Genomic DNA, 17,628 nt, shown 5'->3' with positions numbered 1-17,628 from the left:
CCACAAATTGAAAAGGTGACATTCTGCCCTCTGGATATGAATATGTTTTGGATATGAATATGTTTGGAGAGTGAGGCTTCAGTTCTCATACGTCACATACATCTTAACACGGTTGCTTTAAAAACACATTTAGACATTAAATATGAGTTAAACATTAAATATGAGGATAAATGGCTGTCAGTGGAGGTGAATCTGACTCATGTCTGTTGGCTGGTGTTTTATTCTCTGCTCATTTATAAAAGACAGCATCCGTAAACACATGAAATAGGAGATTTCACACTCTCACTCTGAATTCTGACAAATAAATACATTTTGTCACTCAAATCGGAGGGTTTCAAAATTCTCTTATTGTGATTTGGAGCAATTTCCAGTTCTAGTTCAGGTTTACTGAGATTCAAATTTGAAGAGGATAAACAGTGTGATGATGGTTTCGAAACCTAGTGAGCAGCTACCTTGTTGTCTACTGTCTACACAGGCAGCTGCTTTCTAAGCACACATCCTCACTGAAACTGAACCTCAAAAGTGAATGATTTGGTAAAGGTAAAGTGCATGAGAAAGTTGAAGAATGTTCATGGATCATTTCCAATAGAGTGTGATTTTACAAGGATGTTGGTAACACTTTACAATATGAATGCACTAATTCATGCTTAACTAATGCACAGATAATCATGTGTTAATGTATGACTCAAGAAGAACTAAACCATTTATTAATGATTACTGCATCCGAAACTAATAAAGAGTCCATCTAATTAATAGATTAAGTAATATATGAATTGCTATTAATTAAATGTGTACAAAAATAGAAAGTATTGAAATAGTTCACTTACAAGTACATTGAAATGAGTGTAATTACTACATAAAGTATACTTGCAAAATATACATGGATTTTACTTAAATTTAATAAAACAATCTTGAAGTAGGCTATACTTTCTATTTTTAAGGGATTTTAGACCATGATACTTGTACAGTAGATGCAGTTTTGATTCTAGTATCTAACATTTGAACTTGTACTACAGCTTCAGGACTTCTTTCTAGTGGTTTTTCAGTTGAGAAAGCAATGACCTTTGCCCTGTAGTCGCAAACCTGATCCAGCAGAGACACCTTGTCTGAACCTCCTTGTTAAAAGTCAATGAAGGACATTTAAACTCAAATATTCAGGCTTTTACTGCAAGTACACGACTGCCTGTTTGGCTGAAGGCTTCATGTCAGTATGAATCTTCAGAGTGATTCTCGGCTGCTTTGGTGTGTTTCATGTCTTAAGTTTTTTTTTTTTTTTTTACTATGCCGTTGAAGGTTTTCTCCTGCTTCAAATGTACAGTATATGCTGCAGTAGAGGTACAGAGTGAACTCTTCCCTGCATGAATCCCGTCAGCGTATCTGTTAATGAAGCAGGAGGGCTGCAGAATCCGTCTGTTTCAGCTTTCTTCTCACAGACATTGTTGAAGGCGTAATTGAGCGAGGGTCTCACGGCTCATATGTTCATTGACATAGTAGAGTTGTTGAGCTATCTGTGTTGTTCCTCAAGGTTTCACTGTACCAATCCATTTGCTCTGCAGCTTCTGTCACACAATAAATGACGTGATGTGACTCACTGTCCTGGTTCATTGTCATCAGAACATCTGACAAATTAGAAGAGGGCAGAAAAAGTCACTAGACCTTTGGGAAGCTACTTGATGTGTGACTAGTAGAGAATTGAGAGCAGGATAACAGCTGTTCCTCTCCACGCTGCGGCTCTTCTATCAGTCCATGTGTCTGAGTCACAGATGAACGTCAGGCGCTTGGAGAGCCTTTGAGAACATGTCATGGTCAGATGAAAAAGGCCGATTTCTAGAGGTTTGTTTGCTGGACAATGAGATCCGGCGTTCAGTAGCACATCTGCTTGAGCCTCAGAGCCTGTGGAAAATATCCAGCTCATTCACAACTGCAATGTTGCATCTTTTCCAGTCAATAGCCCTGTTTTGCACACTGTCAACTGCACACAATGGCAGGGATCACTTGAATAGGTTCTACCTTCCAGATGGGACGTTTCATAATCGAATCCTTATTTTTCTCTCTTCTGTTCATTTAAGGTGTCCTTGGCGGAGCGCCCAGGTATGAATGCTGTGAAACAGAAAAATGTGTTTTTAATTGTGTAACTGTAGGTAATTGATTGTTTAGGCCACTATTAATCATAGTTCAAAAGCTCTGCCGGGTTCTCAATGTTCTGTGAAGCCGTTTGTGAACAACTTTTCTGTTGAACCAGAGTGCAAATGTTTATTAGAAGTGTTTGTTTGTACTTCTATTTCTGAAGGAAGAGAGTTATTTTTCTGCGGTATTGGAGTTTTCTAATAAAACGTGTTTGCCACTAGATGAAATATGCTTTTGCTGATATTGGATGAAGAGGAGAGTATATGTTTTCTAATGCTTTGTCCAAATAAAGTTTGGTTTCAGTTTACCCTTGAACACTTCTTGTACAAAAGTTTGTTATAATTGTTTGCCGGTGAACATGAAATGGATTTTTGTAATGGTCCCTGTGTTTCTCAGTTGATGATTGATGGTTCATTTCTTCTCTTCTCTTCTAGTGGTTTGGCGATCTGGTCACACCGGTTTGGTGGGAGGACGTTTGGCTAAAAGAGGGATTCGCTCATTACTTCGAGTACATCGGGACTGATTTCCTCTTTCCCAAGTGGAACATGGTGAGTTGTTGCTCAGATGTGAGAACTGTAATATTCTGTTAATTTCATTCAATGAATCATACATAACTTTGAATGGAAAAAAGATGTGATATGAAACAATAGATTATAGTGTATATACATACTTACAGAGATAGTTTTGATGGTTTTCATGCTAAAAATGTTCAACGCTTTTCACATACACATGATCTTGAGCATTTCTTCTTGTGCCAAGATTCAGCTGAGCAGAAAACTACAAATCTCTTGCGGGGCATTTCCGTGCTATAGATACTTTGATTGCTCAATGTTTGATTGCCTGTTAAATCTTGATAACAGCCTCTCAAGACCAATACGTTTACTTCTTGTTTAATCTGTTTCATATCAAGTAAAAGATCAGTTGTTTGTCTATTTCTGAGCAGGTACAGATTCTCTCTTTTTTTGCTCTCTCTGTGGGTTTGCTCTGTCCAGTGATTTCTCAGTTTTGGGTCAGTCAACTGTCAGAACGTAATTGGATCGCTGCTGCATGGTCAGTGTCACTCAGCATGACCAGTATCATCACTCTAAAAAAGCTATTGTTTGTTCTCATTGAAGATGTCCAAGAGAGATGTCAGAATATATTGTCACTATCCTCAGCTGGTATTTAATTGTAGTTGTAGATTAGCAGTAAATGCATTATTCTTCAACAGATTGAACCATGGTGCTCAATTCTAGTTGTCTTCTATAATTTATTGTCCTCTCTTTAACATTTCTGAATAGAAATAACAATTCTTTAAAAAAGTACATAAAATATAGTAAATTAGGATTTACTAAAACTGAAACACAAACAAACAAATAATAATGTTTAATTTTGTATTTTAGTCCCAAAGTTTCTTTTTGGGTAGCTCAAAGGACAATGTTTTACAATAAGTTAATGGGTGCATTCGATCTTACAGTCAGTAGTGAATTAGCAGGCCAAATGGAGGCATGCATGGACTGGTTCATTATGAGCTTGTAAGGAACAAATTGTTCCAACTGTTTCAATGGTTATTATGAGCGCAGTTTGAGTTTGACTTCATGTGCAGAAAGAATCATATTTAATGGTGTTGAGCTCTGTTATCATGTCTCTATTTTTCAGTCCTGCTGTATTGCCACAGCAACCGGTGATTATGCCATCATATTTTTCTGTATTAATGAAACTTTAGTCTATATGTGATCTCTTCCAGATGTTCAATCAATTATCAGAAGAGAGCTGTGAAATAATATTACAGTGCCAGACAGATTGGTGAGCTTCTGATCATAATGCATTCTGAACAACACGTTTAAACATTCTTACCTGTGCTAGTTGGCAAAAATTATTCAGTGGGAAAAGACATACTTCATTAGTGCCACACCTGTGTGAGTCTGAACTAAAACTGCTAATTTACTGTGGAGCTTCACAGAGCTGGAATTTGTGCCAAAGCTGCCATTGAAAAAACACTTGAATTCAAGGCTGTCATACATTAACTAGAGCAAATCCAAGCTCCTTTAAATAAAGTGCAAGGATAAAAAGCTTCATGGTCTAATGATTCGTCCACATCCATTTCCCCCATCCAGATGGGTTCACGTTCGGAGAAAGACAAAGCATGGCTTCAGTTGACAATGCTCACCATCTCACAGGAGTCAATAGGCTCAGTGATGCTCTGAATTGTTGTATAACAGCCAAGAATTATGAGGCTATTTTTCCAGACCAGGTGCGTCCCAACACACAATCATATCATGATATTCCTGTATTATAGGATGATAAATAAATCCAGGAGTGTTTGTGAACAACAGGAGGAAGTCAAACACCTTCAAAGACTTCTTCAGCCACTATATCTGAACATTATTAATCTTTTATGAGAATTTCTCGGGTTACGAACAGGACTTCCACCTTCTTCCCCTAAAAAACCCTTCTTTTTGAAGAATGATACAATCCTGCAGTTCTTCTGAAGGCCCTTTTCTTCATTGGGATCTAGATATTAGTATATTTTAGGTGAATCTATGATCAGTGGTCTGTAATGCTGCTATTGTGATGCACTTGAACTGCATGAACAATGTATAGCTAATGTTTTGTGATAACGTTTTGAGGACATTATTAAAGTTAACCTTACTGGAAGAATGTTTGTTCATAACTTTGAAAGAAAATTGCCAGAATGTTGGGGAATTCGTTACTGTGAATTAGCAGTCGTTCTGATTAAATATGTTTGGATCTTCTGCTCATTATGATTCACTGACTGTGTTCAGTTTTATTATGAGCTAGTGTGAAGATTATTGTGTGTTCGTCACAAGACCTGACATGTCTTAGACTGGACTGGACATAGTATGCACTAAGAGTGGTAAATGCTAAGAGTAAGTGCTGAAGGCAGTCTAAAACAATATATTTAGCTCCTGTTGACATTTAATACCAAAAGTTTATTACAATCGTTTTTTTTATCAAATGTTTTAATATATTTATCTAATTTGAGTAAGATATATGTCAGTATAGCACCCTTGTTTAATACTTGTGTGATTTCTGCTCATACACACATTCTTGTTCACATAATGACCTTCCCATCCCATCTGTCCCAGTGTTTCATACCTCTCTGCTCAACCTTGGTTATGGAGCATCAGCCAAGCAGAGAGATCATTTGGGAACATCATTTCAGGGAGCAATTGGTTCTTTCTCGTCCGATAAGTTTAGATGGAAACACTTCAGCGCCCTGATAGGATGACTGTAAGAATTTCCCTACCACAATTTGGATAATATTACACATTTCAAGAGGAAAGAGTGTAAACCAGAACTGAAAACTCACAAATGCACTAAGATGTGGGAATGGATTTGACAAGAGTCCTTAATAGGTCATTAAAACAGCCTATCGGTCCCTTAACCTGCTCACAACTACTGGACTGTTGGCTCTCTTCCTTTTTCTCACATCTGTCATGCTAGAGAAGCTCTCAGCGAGATTTAGTTACCCATCATGCATTGCTCCAAAGCTGCTGACCTTAACGTCTGGCATCACTGTTGATCTCTGGCCTTAAGTGGTTGATCAGTGAGAAACTTCAGGTGATGATGTTGAGACGTTAATAAGCAGCATCTAAATGAAGTATCATTGGACGTAAACACCTTGTTGGGAGCGCATATGGGCCAGATGGAAGCTCTTCTCATTGCACTCATTTTATATTGCCCACTACGTGACTCACATAAAATTAGCTCCACATCACCAGCTGTTCTCTCTTTGTCTGTCGGTTTATCTTTCTCTATTTCTGTGTATTCACATTCACCATAATGTATGTTGTGAATTAACATGAAGGGCACATTTGCATATGATTCTGTCTATATACAGTATTTACATTGCCCTGTGAAGCTTATATTAATCTAGACTTTAAAGTGACTGTCCATCAGGAAATACTGAAAGTAAAGGCACGCTGTTCTCTTCTACAAGACCACTTAAGTGATGATATAAATAGCCTGAGAAATTAGGACACTGATTTAAAAAAGTCGCACTTCCTCTAAGATCTTCTCTCTGAAGTTAAAAATGAAGGATAAATTATTACAGCAGTCCATTAAGCAAAGCATGTTTCATTTTTTTATGGCACGAACATCTAAAGATAATTATACCTCAGATGTAATTCTATTGTAGGAAATTTCACCCTTCATTAGCTGCTCATGACTTATAAAATCTACAAATATTATAAAAAGTCACCCAACAATCACACATTAATCTTAGTTTGGCGCTCAGATAAATATTTTCTGTATTGATTTGTATTGATTGTCTGTATGTCTCGTGTCATTTCATTAATCTGCTTTTAGCAGAACATCAGAATATGAGATTGTGATTGTGGTTTGAACACATTACATGAAACCAGGAATCACTGGGTTAATAGAATATGCCTCATTATTTTGATATATTTGTTTCTAGACTTATTTCCGTACGTTGTTTGTTGTATCTCAAATCCCTTGTTTGAAATATCCTGCTTTATTGGATTAATGTCTTCAGCATGATTTTTAATCAAGCTGCCAAAAGCTTTAATGGCCAAGAGTTATTCATAATGACAATGAATAAAGGTGTAATAAAACATTCAGAGTATCAAAACAAGATGTGTTTATAACAGCTGATAGTTTGCTGACTTTCTCTTGGTCAGTCACATTTAATAAATAAATATAGATGAGAAGATAATAAAATAATAAAATCTTAATTTAGATTAGTTTTGAATTTGGTCAGACAGTCAGTGAAGAGATTTTGCCAGAGGGCCCATTATGAAGATGTTTAGAATATGAACCTGCAGTGTAATGCTTTCATATATATTTCATGTGATTCATATTTAATTCATTTTAATGTATGGTAACTGACCGCCACTTTTAAATGAGTAACGGGAAAATAGTGTCACATTTTACTGAAATGTTTGTGGTTTTACATTCATACTGTGTTTATTTTAGCTGAACATCTTTTGAAAGTAGAAGATGATCTACAAAACTGGAGCAAGTGATTTATTAGTTTATTCAAACGTTTAATATGAACATTAGGCATCTGTATTTATTGTAATATAATATGTTGTATTTGTATATTTACATGACGTGTCAAGGTAATTCAAAGAAAAGCATGGCAGTACAATGGCATTTTGTCTCAGTTTAATTGCCTCATTGTGATGTAATTTCTCATTTTGTTACTTTTTAAGCAGTTAAAAATTAGACTTCCTTAAAAAATGGAAATAACCTGGGATCAGAGACACATCTTCCTCAATTGCTGCTGAACAACTCACTGCATTTGAGATCGTGACTCTCCAGACATCCACAGACAACAGTGAATGATGAGGGTCTTTTTCATCTGACCCAAAACTTCTACCTGTCTTTATAGTGAATCCTACAGGGAGACATTTGATCAGAGAGACAGCAAGACCCCTGTACAACACACACACACACACACACACACACACACACTGAGTGTATTGTAGCTCAAGTGTGTCGTGTTGGCGCTCGTGTGGCGACAGTGAAGGTTCATCAGAATTAATTATAGAAGCTTCTGCAGGAATAAAGTCTTCAGTCATGAGAGACAGAGAGCTGGATTTTCTCACAACCATTTTCTAATTTCATTTATAGAGCAGCTCAAAGTTATTTTTACTTTTGAAAATAAAACCGAAGCTTTCATGAGACATGTTTATGTGTTTGATACTGTAAAAAACGAGTAAAGTCTCTCATCCACAGGAGAAGCAGAGGTTTCTGACTGATGTTCTTCATGAGGTGATGTTATTGGACGGTTTGGCCAGCTCTCATCCGATCTCTCAGGAAGTGTTTGAAGCCACAGACATCGACCGAGTGTTTGACTGGATCGCATATAAGAAGGCAAGAGAATCTCTCATAAAATCCTACAGGCTTCATTTGCATGATTGAAATGATTAGAAACCTTTAATATTGAGCTGAGCTGAATTCAAAACTGATTCATACTATACAACATGAAGTGAATTTTCAAAAAAATGTATTCGGCAAGACAGTAGAAGAGGAGCAATGACTTTGTAAAACAACAGTACCGTCGGTCTAAATCAGTCATTTGTTTATGTGCGGACTTCACCAATAGACTTGATCTTTTATTGAGTCCAGTAAACACTTGCTTGTTATTTTTCTCCCAGCTAAAGAAATCTCAGTTTATCTTTGTGAATTGTAAATGGAGTCGCACTGTTATAAGCCTCTTCACATACACAAGAAAAACAGTTTAATTAAAAGCTTGTTTTTTAGTAAGTCGAGGACAGAAACTGTTACACTGAGAGTTTTTGTGTGCTCTGGGGACTTTAGTGGCACATTAAACATTTCTCAGACCAGACAACATCTATTTAATTACCTCTTTCTCACTGAAACACACTTTACTGAAAAAAACTCCAGCGCCCAAATATATCCTCTCATCCTCTCATTTGAAAGCCATTAAAGACACAAAGAGAAGGAAAGAAATATCTGTGTCCTCTATCAGAGTTCAGACACAGACAGAATCTTCCGTCCACTGAAGATTTGAGTTTCTGTGTCAACTCTCCCTCCAGCTGTCAATCAGCTCAAGGCCGGTTTGTGATTGGCTCTTGCGCTTCCTCAAGCCCCTCCCCCTGTTTCCCCACAGGTTCTGTTGGGTTATGAACTCTGTCAGTCACACTGACACCAGGTCGTCCCTCATCACTTCCTCCTCGCACTCTAAGGACTCTGAAATCCCACAACATCCCATGAGTCCCCAGCGCTAACAGGAAGTGACACTCATCACACAGATTGTGGAGGGATGGGAATTAGATGCTGTCAAATGAGCATGTCAAAGCCATTCAAAATCTAAAAAGCTGATGAAAAATCAGAAAACAGCATAAAACAGCTGCACCACCACATGGAGTCCTTGTTTAGATGAACCAGACCTGCTAGAAATTGAGCAATGCCATAATAACTGTTTTTAAATAATATTAAACTTTTTCTGCGATGTACATAAGCAGAAGTTCATCCTCCTTGAACAGTCACTCCACTAGAAATATGATTTTGACAACTTTCCTGTTCAAATAACACATTTCTGCATTTAAACCCTACAGAATATTTTGCCCCATTGACTTCCATAATAAGTGGATTCACGTACATTTTCTGTAGTAATCGACAGCATGTCAGATATGCTGTTCAAAACGCTCAAAACAATGTATATTTTGTTGGGTTTTTTACTGTATGCATGTGTAAATAAGCAGTCTTTATTGAACGTGTGTTTACTGTGTGTCCGCAGGGAGCCGCTCTTATCCGGATGCTGGCGAACGTCATGGGACAGACGCTATTCCAGAGAGGCCTCAATGTAAGTGTTACACTCAGTTCAAAATGAAGAAGATTCTGAATTTCCAAAACAAAAGTATTTAATAAGCAAAACAAAGACAGGAAATTCAAAGAGCCAATGGCAACGTAATAGCGTGTCTAGCCCAAGCTCAAACACAAATAATAACCGACTCTGAAACAGGCGCGGATTTATGGGTGGGCCTGGGTGGGCACGTGCCCACCCAGATTGACCGGTGGCCCACCCAATCAGATTAATAAAAACAATTTAAATTTTTAATTTTAATAATAATAATAATAATGAATTAATAAATAATTTCATTTTAATAGTTTCCTGACGACATTTATGTACAATAGCTACGAAAAATAGCTACAAAAGAAAAATATTATGTCGGCATATCACGTGTCAGTCCAGCGATGCTATCACGCAACACCGCTCTCTGTGCGCACACTGACTTAACGTTGTGATAGTCTACATGCGACTCGCGTGACAGACAGATTAACTTCAGGTTTAAAGCAGCCGGGAGGGCTGACTGACATGAGTACAAGGTAGTTAAATTCACTACCTAAGTACCGATCTGCTATAGTTGACATATTTATCAGGCGTGTTACATAGGCGTGCGAATTTGCGGGTGGGGTGGGTGGGACATGTCCCCACCACTTTTTAAAGCTGAACTCGGCAACTCTAGCGAACTCTAGTCACTTCTTCGCTGATTTTCCCTTTTGTTGTCGCATGTTTTCCCCACGAGCTCCCCCTATAGCTGTGGGGGTGCTTATATATAACAACACTGTCGTAAGAAACTCACTTGCGGCGGCCTCCTCCCCCTCTCTACCGCTGCTCATGTGCGTTTGTTTTGATCGGAGCAAGCCAACTGTATCGTGTGGAGCTATGTCTACCGAGGTGGGTAATCATTATACATGTGCGTGTGTTTATGTTGAATTGCCGTAAAGCAATTCGTGTTTCGCGCTCGTTCTCGTTCTTGTTCTCGCTTCTCACGAGACTTCCAATTTCTATCTTGCCGGGACGGTAGTCCCCAAGTTGCAAGGTTGGTTTTCCGCCTGGGAACGCTGGGGGGAGCGGGGAAAGTCACCAGTATCACCAGAACAGGTTGTTTAACCATCCAAATGATTTCTAGACAGTTTTATTAAGTTAAAAAAGTTACCAAGTTCTCCTTTAAAACATCTCGCGGCACGAATGTACCAATTCTACAAAACATTAAACAACCAGCAGAGCATTCATTTCGTTCGTTTGTTAAATAAGAGACGATCTAGCGCTGAAATGTGTTTTTTAAATCAAGTGATGAAAGTGCTCGTTGCCGCTGCGATCAGTGGCGCTGATACAGTGTTTTCTCGTGTGGCTCGCGCACACCGCACTGTCTTCACTCGGACGCGCGCTTCAATCCGTTGCGGATACTCTCTATTCGTTCTGGTGAAATCACACATCATAATGCATACATGTCCCTCCTTGATATACAACCACTGATGAACATAATCAGTTTTGATGAGAAAAAAAAAACTGTACTGATGCAGATTTGATCCCACAACCTCTGACACTGTTGGCGAAAGTTCTACCACTGGACCATTTAGGCACGTTGTTCAAATAGGCGAATCTATGTATTTTAGCACTGACAACATATATTAGGCTACATCTCATTAAACGACAAATTAAACACCATGTAGCCTACTATTTAAATCGATTGCTGGACATTGTAATTTTGTTGTACAATGTACATATATATAATTTAGCAAACGTTACGCCACTGGGCGTGTATATAAGCTTAAAAAACCGAGGCCCCCCCGGATATTCACCAGGCCCACCTATTAATGACATTCTGTATCCGCCACTGCTCTGAAAGCAGGGAAATGAGAAACTTAAAGCTACACTGTGTGATATTTTCCCCCAGCGGTGAAATTGTATATGACTACCCAGTGAATATTAGTTTCTGTTCCTTTCAATTTCTAGGGTGTTTTAACTCCTACGGTGGCCGTATTATTCCAAGATTAACATGGCTTCCAGTTTGACTTCGTCAAATTGCTCCTTTAAAACTATCACCTGTGATCCGTCGCAGCACAGATTTATGTTACAAGGTAAACAATACTTTTTCACCATTGACGCGAGGAAAAGTAACGCAAGTTATACTAGAGGTCGTTCTGGCGTTATGCACAACTCATGCACAATGGTTAGACAAGCAACTATAAAACTTTGAATTTACACAAATAGGCTGAATTACCTGTCGTGAAGAAAGCAGGCAACTTCGGCGTCCGTTTTAAAATCTTTGCTCCTCATGAGCTCTTTCCATCTGGGAAAAGTTACTCCAGTATTGACTTTGGTCTTGCTGATTTGCCTGTCGCGTTGACGTTTTAATTCTCTCTTTCGCTTCCTTGGCGACTCTGCTACATGTTCTCGAAAATAGGCGTGATCCTCCATCAGCAATCTTTCAAATCTGCCGGCAGTCGCGAGTAATCTCCCCCTCGCATTCGTCTCTGTGTCACTGAGTGTAAAGCGCGAAAGGCGAAGCTTGAATTTACAGGTATGTCCCTCTTTGGCTAATGTAGTTTCAAGATGGAGGGGCAACATGGCGACCGGCATTCGAACCCCTCACCCGTATGTACTTTCAATGGTAGATTATAAACTTACGAGAATACTTTATTACTTGAAAGAAGTAAATATACATTAAAGCGATAGTTCACTTTGAAATTAATTTTTGATATGTTTTAGCTTACCTCAAGGGCATCCAAGATGTAGGTGTCTTTGTTTCTGCAGTAGTTTCAATTTTTATATTTTTAGGTCAAACCGTTCCTGTCTGTCAGTCATATAATGCAGGTCTATGGTCACTGGCTCAAAACACAAGCACAGAGTCCAAATTAAAACAATTCCCCATCGTCCAAATGAAACAATTCCCCATCATAAGTACAAATTGATGGCCTAAGACACGAAACGAGCGGTTTGTGTGAGAAAACGAACAGTATTTATATCGTTGTTATCTCTTGAAAACAGCACACGTCCAAATGATCTGACGGCGCGGGCGGGTATAGATATATACATAGATGTCGCCTTGGCTACTGCAGTTCATTGGAACGAAACCGTAGCCAAGCGACATCTAGTGTATATATCTATACCCACCCGCGGGCGGGTATAGATGTATACACTAGATGTCGCCTTCGCTACTGCAGTTCATTGGAACGAAACCGTAGCCAAGGTGACATCTATGTATATATCTATACCCGGCTGCGCCGTCAGATCATTTGGACGTGTGCTGTTTTCAAGAGATAACAACGATATAAATACTGTTCGTTTTCTCACACAAACCGCTCGTTTCGTGTCTTAGGCCATCAATGTGTACTTATGATGGGGAATTGTTTCATTTGGACGATGGGGAATTGTTTTAATTTGGACTCTGTGCTTGTGTTTTGAGACAGTGACCATAGACCTGCATTATATGACTGACAGACAAGAACGGTTTGACCTAAAAATATCAAAATTGAAACTACTGCGGAAACAAAGACACCTACATCTTGGATGCCCTTGAGGTAAGCTAAAACATATCAAAAATTAATTTCAAAGTGAACTATCCCTTTAATGAGCACATATATTTTTGAAAGAAATAAGTGTTTTTTGCTAAGAATCAACTAAAAAAATTACACAGTGTAGCTTTAAATGTAAACAGATAACAAACTAAAGGACCAACAGGTGTCATGATCACATCAATCACCATAGTAACTAATGATAGCGGGAACAGAGACAACAAACCAAGAGAAGCAAACTTAAAGTCCACGAAAATGAAACTAAACAAACAAATAACTGAATAATCCTGGCAGTAAGTCAGTATTTTTCTTTCATCTTCTCTCTTTGTGGTCACAAACAATTTCACACTCATGTATGTTTTTACTCCTAATGTGTCTTGTGAATGTTTAAGGCTCTTTGAATGAATTATACATACAGTATCATAAAAGGATTGTGGCATAAATTCAAAACTTTTCAATTCATTTTTCAAATTCTCACCATTTAAAACTATCACAACAAATGAGGGCTTGAGAGAAGAAGAATTTTGAATAATATATATATATATATTTTTTGACTCTGAATATTATATTACTTTATTTATTTTTTTACTTGACGATAGACAACAAAAGCTTCCCAATTTTTTAGTATCAATCTTAAAAATAAAAAGTTAGAGTAATTTACATTTCTGGAATGTGGAAGAACAGCATAAGTCCAATTCATCATATCACTTTAAACCACTGGAGATTTGATTCCTTTATCTTAGTTTTAATACAGTAACAGAACCTTAAAGAAAATATTAAGCATTTCTTTCTTTCAATTTCTTTTATTTTTTGCCAACGTAAAATCATAGAACAAAAACACGGACAATACATAGGCCTACTTATAGTACAAACAATAAACCGTTAAATAACATAAACATTTAATGTTCATTTCTCAAGCCTCTTCGGGTCTTCTGAGTGTTACGTATTTTTGCTACAAGCGTTTGTGAGATTATTCAAACGTGTCGGTTTACATGCGCTTCTTATCTTTAGAGCTACAACAGCTTGTTTTCGTGTCACGCGCTTGAGTTTCAATCAAGCTTGAGGTGAAAGTGACATAATCAGGCAAACGATTAAACATGTCTGTGCCAGAAATTAATTTCATATCTGAAATAGTAACAATCAGAAGTTTCAGAATCATTCTCTGTGTTAAACCGGTTTACAGTCATGGCTTCGTCAAGATCTGATGAAACACATCAGTTGTGTTAAAGCACAAGTGTCTGGTATTGTGTCGATGTTGGTGAACAGAGTATCAGCACCAGGCTTTTGTTCTGCTGTTTGTTTATAGTCACATGTTCATCTTCTGTAAAGCTCTTTCTGCGTCCCGTCTTCCAGTTCAGACCCCTCAGGGGTGAACAACAGATCTCTTGATGTATTATTAGACAGTATTAATTGTTGTTTTGGACACCATATGGCTTCTACACGAAACTACATCCTGAAAAAGGATTTGGCCGTGAACAAACAGGCTGCAGGTTTGAATCCAGTGAGAGTAAATCTGTAAACGAATGAGAGTTAAATGTAAAACCCTCTTCCTTTGTCATGTGAGTTAACACACTTCCAGAGGTAACTCACATTTAGATTCCTCACCTTCTAGATCCAAAGAAATCACTTTTCAAAACATCAGTAACTTCTCATTTCATTTGTGTATGACTGAGATGCTGTCAGTTTCAGAGCTTCGTTCTGGGTTATTTTTGACGTTGTGGTTTATTGTTGCTCTTAGTTGCTGGAAGCACAATCAGGTCATGTTTTCTGCAGAGCAGATTTAATGCTTCATTTACAGATGTAACAGCTGCACATACAAGCTTTATATCGCAACACAAACACACGTCTGACCAGTAGACTGATGTGTCTAATGCACACGTGTTCACATATCTTGGACTGGCTATAAATGTAATTACTGTGTTTGCTTTTGTCCAGTATCTACTATAGCAAACCTGTGGTATTATTAGCAACATCAATATACTGGTTAGCGCAAAAGCAAGAAAATATGCCAATCAATTCTGTCTAAATCTTGGTTAATCAGTAAATCAATATGACATGATGGGGGTATCTGGAAAATCTATTTTTCTTTCTTAACATTTTAAGAAAGAAAACATTTTCTGCTTCAGACTTCAGACTTACGTGCCATCCAGAAACTTGCGCTCTGCAAGCGAACAACGTCTTGTGGTGCCATCTCAAAGAGGCACAAAATCTCTTTCTCGGACCTTTACCATGACTGTTCCCTGCTGGTGGAATGATCTGCCTAACTCAACCAGAGCTGCTGAGTCCATAGCCACTTTCAAGAAACGGCTGAAGACGCTTCTTTTTCGACAGCACTTGATCCAGTAATACTAACACTTTCTCTTCTATTCTATTCTATAAAAAAAATAGAGGTGCTAAAAGGGGTCATAGCACTTGCATATTGTTGTTCTATTGTTAGTTTAGCTGCTTCTATTGTTCTCATTTGTAAGTCGCTTTGGATAAAAGCGGCTGCTAAATGAATACATGTAAATGTCATATGATTTCTGACAAATATGTAGAAAGAAGAAAGAAACAGTAATAATTTGGATTAAAATGAAAGGTTACACTTTATTTTGATGGTATATTTGATACATGTAACTTTACAACTACATGTCAACTAAGTCTCATTAGAGTATTAGAAGACTAGACTGATAGTGTTGGGGTTCGGGTTTGTAGAATATTTTGTAATTGCAAAGTGAAACATTTAATAAAGTGTAAACAAAATAAAGTGTTGACAGATATTAAGCAGACAGTCTACTAATACTCTAATGACTGCTAGTTGACATGTAGTTGCAAAGTTACCTAGTTTTTTTTTACACGTTACATGTAGTTAATTACTATAGTAATTACTATAAATTGCATAATTACATACATCTAACCCTAAAACACACATGAATCCAAACCTTATAGCAAGTACATGTAGTTAATGATTATTATTTAGTTCTTAAATGTATAATTACACTGTAACAGGGGCACATTAAAATAAAGTGTAACCAGTTTTAGTATAATAATGTCTGAAGTGAACCATCAAAATAATAAAATAAAGTGTTATCAAATTAAATTAATAATTTGTCTAAACTTTTTGTTGTATTAAGCAATGTTTCTACCTGATGAACTCTTAAACCCCTCTAGAGCTGTAAGTCTGTGTATTTAAGAGGAGAAAGACAACATTACACTTCTCCCAGGATCCATCTCTCCTCTCTCATCTGCTATCTGTGTTTCTCTGTTCACTGAAGCTCATTTCATTCTTTCAGTGTCTGTCTTCTGTGTGGCATTTCTTCTCCTCCTCCTGTCTCTGCATAATTGAAGCAGCAGACAAACTTGAATGCTGAACAGTTCAGAAGCAGCAGACGGGCTGAAGTCCCACCCGGACCATCATTAACCATCTCTCTCTCTCTCTGACTGTGAGGATGAGGGCGTCTTTATTGGTAATGGTGGATGGGCTGGTGAGGCGGGCGGATGAATGTCTCTTATAAAAGAAAAGTGGGAGTCATAAATGAAGTCTGAATGGTTCTCAGGCTCATACAGCTGCTGGAGTGATGAAGCGTTCCCGTCTCATTTACACACACTGCCCATCACTTTTAAAGCCACTTTCAGATGGATCATATTATGGGATGTAGGAAATATTCATTCCGGCTGGAAATGTGAAATGCTTGACCTATGAATAGCAGAGGACAAGTGCGCTACTGCCCTGGAGAAATAAACTTCAGCATGTTACAGTCCATCTTCATCCTCTGGATGTGATTTGGAACAGCGGGAAGCTTCTTCCCTGGATTCAGTGCTTCATAGTCCTGTTTTTCGCTCTCAACGGGATCCTAACTTGGAGAACGACAGTCCATCAGATCCCTGCGGATATTGTGGGCTAATAATTCTTTCTGAACACAGATGAAATAGATACTCCTCGATTCAATTTCCCAACATTCTTAAACACAGAGAGGATCTGTTTTTCCCATATTCCTCTTCTTTTCCCAGCAGCCCCTTCTGGCTTGGCTGTTCCGCCTCATTATTGCTGTTTTCTGTCTCTCTCTCTTATGGGAACTTAAAGTATCTCTGTCTGTCTCTGTGTGATTGATGGGAAGAACAGGTAAACACAACACCTCACCAAACAATCTACCTCCATTGCCTCAAAATTACTTTCATATGCAGGAAAAGTGTAGACATATTTCTTCTTGTATTACTTTTGAGGGAACTCATTTAGAAGGATGAATAATGAATTATTTATGATCTGCTTTGACTGTTGTGGTGAAGGCTCTCACAGAAAACTTGTGTTTTAGCTCCGGGGGATTTACATATCGAAAGCGATCAATCTTTTGTCTCCCTTGGTAAGTAATTTGGCTTTGCAAAATGGGGGAACCATAACTGAATGTGGTTATAATATCTGATGAAGGGACGTTCAGGATATTATTCTGTCCTGAAGATTGTCAGAAGAGTAACTACCCTTTGCTAATTACATTAAGTTAATTACACACACAACCATCCCACTGGGAATCTGTTGAGTTATGAAGTGTGTCCTTAGATCTGATCCTAGCTGTCTAACTAGACGGACTTTTCGGCATCACAAGTACAACATATAAGTATAGTACAGGCTTTGTATGCCCGCTACTAAAATAGCATAGTTTGGCTAAAACAGCCCCATGGTGCTTTGAAACATTAAATAAAATTCACAAGATGTAGAATGGAATAATT

General features: G+C 37.9%; 1 protein-coding gene across 1 annotated transcript in view; it reads left to right on the top strand.

Annotated features, from left to right (window-relative positions):
- LOC311289005 (thyrotropin-releasing hormone-degrading ectoenzyme-like) overlaps positions 1–17,628 on the top strand; it is a 127,900-nt gene that overhangs the window by 64,876 nt on the left and 45,396 nt on the right. Inside the window, exons 5-7 of the mRNA XM_084406748.1 lie at positions 2,562–2,675; positions 7,831–7,968; positions 9,359–9,424. Coding sequence (XP_084262874.1) covers positions 2,562–2,675; positions 7,831–7,968; positions 9,359–9,424 — 318 coding nt within the window. The remainder of the gene's footprint in view (positions 1–2,561; positions 2,676–7,830; positions 7,969–9,358; positions 9,425–17,628) is intronic.

This window comes from Rutilus rutilus (genome assembly GCF_951802725.1).
Source record: "Rutilus rutilus genome assembly, chromosome: 4".
In the NCBI taxonomy this organism is placed as follows: domain Eukaryota; kingdom Metazoa; phylum Chordata; class Actinopteri; order Cypriniformes; family Leuciscidae; genus Rutilus; species Rutilus rutilus.
Note: the sequence above shows the minus strand (reverse complement) of the source record. Positions and strands in the feature narration are given on the sequence as shown.